General features: G+C 52.0%; 1 protein-coding gene across 1 annotated transcript; it reads left to right on the top strand.

The window, feature by feature from the left end:
• Positions 1–311: 311 nt before the first annotated feature.
• On the top strand, positions 312–6,024 carry LOC106650285. The gene is made up of 3 exons (XM_014368215.2): positions 312–333; positions 713–2,005; positions 2,063–6,024. Exons 1-3 carry the CDS (start codon positions 312–314, stop codon positions 6,022–6,024), a joined length of 5,277 nt encoding a protein of 1,758 aa, XP_014223701.1.
• Positions 6,025–6,409: the final 385 nt, after the last annotated feature.

Raw genomic sequence — 6,409 nt, 5'->3', positions numbered from 1 at the left:
AGTGTAGAATAGTGGGTTAAGACCCTAGACTTTCATCATATACATAAATGTCCGGTAAACCGTCCCTTATCCCTTGGTCACGTCGAGAGACGCTCGTGGAGAGTGAAGTGGCGCAAGCTTCGCTGTTGCTCTGTTCATTTATGTTTTGTTTTGTTCGTTGTTTTGTTTTAACCTATGTTTTTATATTTATATTCGCTTTTGCCTTGCTTGAATAAAGTTCTGCCTCTCCAAACACACCGACTTTATACTTAACCTCTGCCAACCATTCAATTACAATCATTTTGGTCCTTTACGAGCCGGATCCAAGAGAAATGGCGGACGAGCAACAAGAAGGCAAGTAAAATCAATTACTGCTCTCATAAGGCAAACGATACGCACACTCGCATCCATGCATGCCGCTCGGCAAAAATCGTACTTGCTTAGCCACCCGTCTGTGAAGTGCATACACGAACGAACTGCACGCACTCACGCCTGCACACTGGAGCGATGCAAGCTCCTTCAAGCGCACACGCATGTAATAGCCACAGCGCAAAACAGACGCAAACAATGAACTAAGAGTACTCACTGCTCCAATTTGCATTTCGTCTCGCAATCTGTATGGGAACTTTTACATAGGCACGACAACATCGTACATACAAGGCGCTCGCCTCAGCAAGTATGGGAAGGTTGTCGCTCGGCAACCTATACTTACCTTACTCGATCTCTTTCACAGCACCCAATCGATTGACCATGCAACGCCAGCTGCACAGGACACTTGTTCGACTGGCACGTGCTATAATTGAGAAACCGATGGAAGAATGGACGCCTGGACTTGTCGTGAGTCATCGAACACTTCTCGGCGGCTACTGGAGCGACTATATGGGAAACCACTCGCGTCTCGTAAGCGTCGTCGAGATTCCAGACGATCCATACTTTCAAGAAGACGCGTACGCAGAGGCCGAATTATTGGTCATCAGCGCTCAGGCGCGTCTCGTCGATGTTGAACTTCAATCGCAGCCGCAGAACATTGACGACGATCAAACAGGGCCAATGATGCATTCCATTCGAGGGCCAGTGCGCCTACCACGCATTGAGCTCAATGAATTTGACGGCACGCACAAGGAATGGGAATCTTTTCGAGATTTGTTTCAATCGCTGGTGCACAATGATCCTGGTCTGAGCGACGTCGAGCGGCTACACTACCTGAAGACAAGCCTGCGAGGAGACGCAGCATCTGCCATCCAAGGCTTTGAAATCACCGCTCAGAACTATCAACCAGCTTGGGCAGCTTTACTGTCACGTTACGATAATCACCGTCTGCTGGTACGAAATCACATCGAAGCGCTGCTTGATCTGAAAGCCATGACGGCAGAGTCCGCTGCGGAATCGCAAAGAATCCTGGATGACATTAATCGGCATCGAGCCCCACTGAAATCGCTTGGCCGGGAAGTAAAGCAATGGGACGACTGGTTCATTGTACTTGGCAGCCGGGCCATGGATCCTGCGACGAGATTAGCCTGGGAAGGAGAGGTAAACGTACATAACCAGAAGGAGCCAGATGCTCACCCTACATTCCAACAGCTCGAACAATTTTTATTACGCCGAAGTCTGACACTCAAAGCTTCAGGAATCGAACATACACTACACTTGAACGATGCTCGTCGACCAGCAGATCGTACGACCACCCGAAATGTACGTAGTCTCGTCACCACCACCGAGGCAAAGTGTCCACTGTGCAAGGGCAAACATTACCTAGGCCGATGCGACTCTTTTCTAAAATTGGATGTAAGCTCTCGTAGAGCACTAGTCTCGAAAGAGGCTCTGTGCCTCAATTGTCTTCGAAGCCAGCATCGCGCTCGAGATTGTACATCGCTCTTTACTTGTCGATCGTGCCAAGGGCGACATCATACATTGATACACGAAGGACCCTCTCGGGCCGAGGGTCGTTTCGAATACGGAACCGAGCCGAAAAGAGCCAGGATGACCACAGTCGCTACTACAGCGACCCGGGGAGACGAAGGAGCCGGTGCGTGGGAGGCGATACCCACAGACGATCAATCCTGACTAACCGTTCTTGCAACAGCAACAATTGTAGTCGGAGATGGAGGTCTGCGTCGAGAGCGGATAAGAGCGTTGCTCGACCCGTGCTCAGAGGCAACTCTTATCAATACAAGCGTGGCTCGACGTCTAGGAGCTCGCCTGAAGCGAGTGAATGTCTCTATCTCCGGTGCAGTGGGTCAGCCAATGACATCGACGCAAGTTCGAGCTTATCTTTATATCTACGATATTAAACGAGAGCGGCGATTACCAATCGAAGCTTATGGGCTGTCACGCATCGGAATCACCACGCCCGCTTGTACAATACCAACGGCAGCCCTTCAACACTTTGCAGAGTTGGAGCTTGCAGATTCCGGATTTGGCACACCTGGGCCAGTTGATGCAATTCTCGGCGCGGACGTCTGGAGCAACATCGTACTTCCCTCCATGATATCCAGAAGAGGTGTGGTAGCGCAGTCCACCATCTTTGGATGGGCCATAACGGGCACAATTAAGAGCGACGTTATGCCTCGACAATCAAGCTCAGCTATCTGTTCAATGACTACTCGCAACGCTGACGATTCCTTACATGAGGAGCTGATGGAGATTGTACAGCGATTTTGGGAATGCGAACGTGTTCCTCACGTCCACCGGGAGTGCCCTCTCGCTGTTGAGTGCGAGCGCATCTTCGCGAACGAGCACGGACGCAGACCTGACGGGAGGTACATCGTACCACTACCCTCGAGGATCAAAGAGCCGCAAGCTCTCGGAGAGAGCCTATGTTATGCACAAGCGGCATTAAGTTCCGCGCACCGACGTATGCAGAGTGATCCAGAGCTTTCGAAAGCTTACCAAGAGTTTATGGATGAATACTTGACAATGGGTCACATGCGAGAGATATCCCAACAAGAACTGCAAACCTACACCGGACCCTCGTGCTACATTCCTCATCACGGGATTTGGCAGAAAAAAGACCAGGGGAGAAAGCTCCGAGTGGTGTTTAACGCATCGAAGCCAACGTCGTCAGGCCGCAGTCTGAATGATTTGCTATACGTCGGACCGAAACTGCAGAACGACCTCGCCATCGTCGTCGCCCGTTGGCGACTCCATCGATACGCCTTTTGTGCTGATATCAAGATGATGTTCCGACAGATTCTGGTGCAACCGACACACACACATCTTCAGCGCATACTGTGGAGCCCATCGCCATCAGTGCCTGCAAAACATTACGCTCTTCTTACAGTGACTTATGGGACGGCGAGCGCTCCCTATCTATCTCTGCGGACTCTGAAGCAGCTCTGTATCGACGAGGGTCAAAACCTGCCAGAGGCAGTACGTGCTGTCAACGAGGAGCTCTACGTGGATGACTTTCTGAGTGGTGCAGACGATCTGAATACAGCACGCGCGCGACGAGATCAGCTCATACAGCTGCTGAGGGCGGGCGGCTTTGTCTTGAAGAAGTGGGTTGCTAATGACCCGACTCTGCTGGATGGAATTCCTCCGGAAGACCGTCTCCGACCCACATTCCTTCAGTTTGCCACCGAAGGGCCCGTGAACGAACTTGGAGTTGCTTGGAATCCGTCAGAGGATCAGTTCACCTTTAATACGACATCAAGTCATAGACCCAGTGACGTTCTTACAAAGCGTATCGCTCTCGCAGAGCTGGCGCAGCTTTTCGACCCTTCCGGCTGGCTTGCGCCAGTCACCGTAAAGGCAAAAATGATTATTCAGGATATGTGGAGTAGAGGCTTGAACTGGGACGAGAATGTCCCTGAACTTCTACATAGACAGTGGACTGAATTTCGCGAAGGACTCTCTGACCTCCATCGATTCGTTATACCTCGATGGATTGGTAGCAGTGTTACCACACGCCTCCAGCTACACGCTTTCGCGGATGCCAGTCGCCGGGCGATAGCTGCCGTCGTCTATTGTAGATCTCTCGATGAATCAACATCGCTCGTCTCGACAGCACTTATTTGGGCCAAAACCAAGCTCGCTCCCGCGCGAAGCTCTCATCGTCCTCGTCGTCAAGCCCCGAGAATGACGATCCCTCGACTCGAGCTCCGTGCAGCGCTGCTAGCGTCTCGTCTCCTGCAGCATATCGCCAACGGAATTGGCGTCCCTATCGAAAACTGTCACGCCTGGAGCGACTCAAGAATTGTCTTGCACTGGCTGCGCTCACAAGGTCCAACTGGCAATAGCGTCGTAGATGATTACGTGGCCCATATTCAAGAGCTTTCTCGCGGAGTGACTTGGCACCACGTACCGACCGGCGATAATCCTGCGGACATTGCATCTCGAGGCTCTCGAGTACAGGACCTTGTAACATCTAGATTGTGGATAACGGGGCCCGATTGGCTTCGACAGCCGGTGTCGGCCTGGCCAGTTCGTCAGCCCAACGAAGACCCGGATCCCCCGCGTGCGGATGTTCGCTGTCTTGTAACTATCCAATCCACGAGAGAAGATCCAGTCATGATCAAGAAATTTTCGAACCTGATGAGACTCCTTCGGGCTCTCACCCGAGCGCGTCGATGGATTCACTCACGCCGAGAACCACGGCCGCCTTCGCCGTTGACGCCGGTCAATGCTGAAGATATACGCCGAGAGTTCCGCACCTGTATCAAGCTGAGTCAGCGCGCTTATTACGCACGAGAAATTGATCAGCTTCAGAGAGGTGTTCAGCTTCTCTCGAGCAACAACCTTCTTCAATTGAAGCCGTTCTTGGACGAAAACGACTCCCTGAGGGTCGGCGGTCGGCTCTCTAATTCACTACTCCCAGCAGAAGAGAGACACCCCCTCATCCTGAGCAGCAAGAGTCATTTGGCCTGGCTCATCGTTGACTGGGCGCATACCCGAGCACTCCATGGAGGGGTTCGCGCCACCTTCTACCACACCCTTCGCCGTGCCTGGATCGTTCAAGGCAGAGCTCTCGTGAGGCAATTCGTCCACCGATGTACTACTTGTGCTAAAGCAAATGCAAGAACAATGCGTCAGGAGATGGCAGCTCTTCCTGATCCACGAGTTCAACCGAATCCCGCCTTCTCCGTCGTCGGAGTAGACTACGCTGGCCCTTTCGACGTTCTCCAGGCTAAAGGTAGCGGTGTACGCACCAAGAAAGGGTACGTTGCGATTTTCGTGTGCTTCAGTTCCAAGGCCGTGCACATCGAGCTCGTAGGCGACTGCAGCACCGAAAGCTTCCTCGGCGCACTCACTCGGTTTACAGGGAGACGGGGGCCGACGACTAATATCTGGAGCGACAATGCGACTACTTTTCGAGGAGCTGACAACGAGCTGAAACGTCTGCTGCAGGAGGCCGAGATCGATTGGGGTCGGATCGAGGGGAGTCTTGCCGAAAGAGGGATCAAATGGACATTTATTCCTCCGGGAGCTCCACACTTCGGCGGTCTTTGGGAGACCGCAGTCCGATCTATGAAGCTACATTTGCGCCGTGTTATCGGACCTAGACATCTCACATACGAGGAGCTGAACACACTTCTCGTTGACATTGAGAGGGTTCTCAACTCGCGACCTCTCGCTTCTTTCACCGGAGACGTTGATGACCTCGAAGCCCTGACGCCATCTCACTTGGCGAACGCCCGTTCACTCAATTCCATACCCCAACCCAATAAAGCTCATCTCAGCCTTGAGCCAGCGAGGCACTGGGATCTTGTCAGACGCTTACGAGATCACTTCTGGGAGCGATGGAGCCGAGAATATCTGCATACTCTTCAACAGCGAGTGAAGTGGAATCGGCCTCACCCAAATCTCGAGGAAGGTGACGTAGTAGTCATCGTCGATCCGTCACTTATGAAAGATAATGGAAATTGGCCCCTTGGACGAATCGTCAAGACATATCCTGGTCCGGATGGCAGGGTCAGGGTCGCCGAAGTTCGCACCACTCACGGCTCATACGTGAGGCCAGTTGTCAAACTTGTGCTATTGCCGTGCAGCCGTCAAGGCGGGCGGCTTACTCCAGCACAAGGCGATGGTTCCTCCCAAGAAGTTTAAAGTCATTGAGGTCGTTCATGGAACGAGGCGGGCGGTATGGTCACGTCGAGAGACGCTCGTGGAGAGTGAAGTGGCGCAAGCTTCGCTGTTGCTCTGTTCATTTATGTTTTGTTTTGTTCGTTGTTTTGTTTTAACCTATGTTTTTATATTTATATTCGCTTTTGCCTTGCTTGAATAAAGTTCTGCCTCTCCAAACACACCGACTTTATACTTAACCTCTGCCAACCATTCAATTACAATCAATACGCATTGAAAAAGTCCTTCTCTCTCTCGGAGATGTACACACAACTCCATTCTCAGCTGTGTGTCGCATCGACAGTAGCAGCTACGTACATATATTCGCGCGTGCACACACGCCCTTTTTACGTCCCTCGCGGCTACTGTG

This window comes from Trichogramma pretiosum, unplaced genomic scaffold (assembly GCF_000599845.2).
Source record: "Trichogramma pretiosum strain Unisexual culture from Peru unplaced genomic scaffold, Tpre_2.0 scaffold3, whole genome shotgun sequence".
Lineage (NCBI taxonomy): Eukaryota > Metazoa > Arthropoda > Insecta > Hymenoptera > Trichogrammatidae > Trichogramma > Trichogramma pretiosum.
Note: the sequence above shows the minus strand (reverse complement) of the source record. Positions and strands in the feature narration are given on the sequence as shown.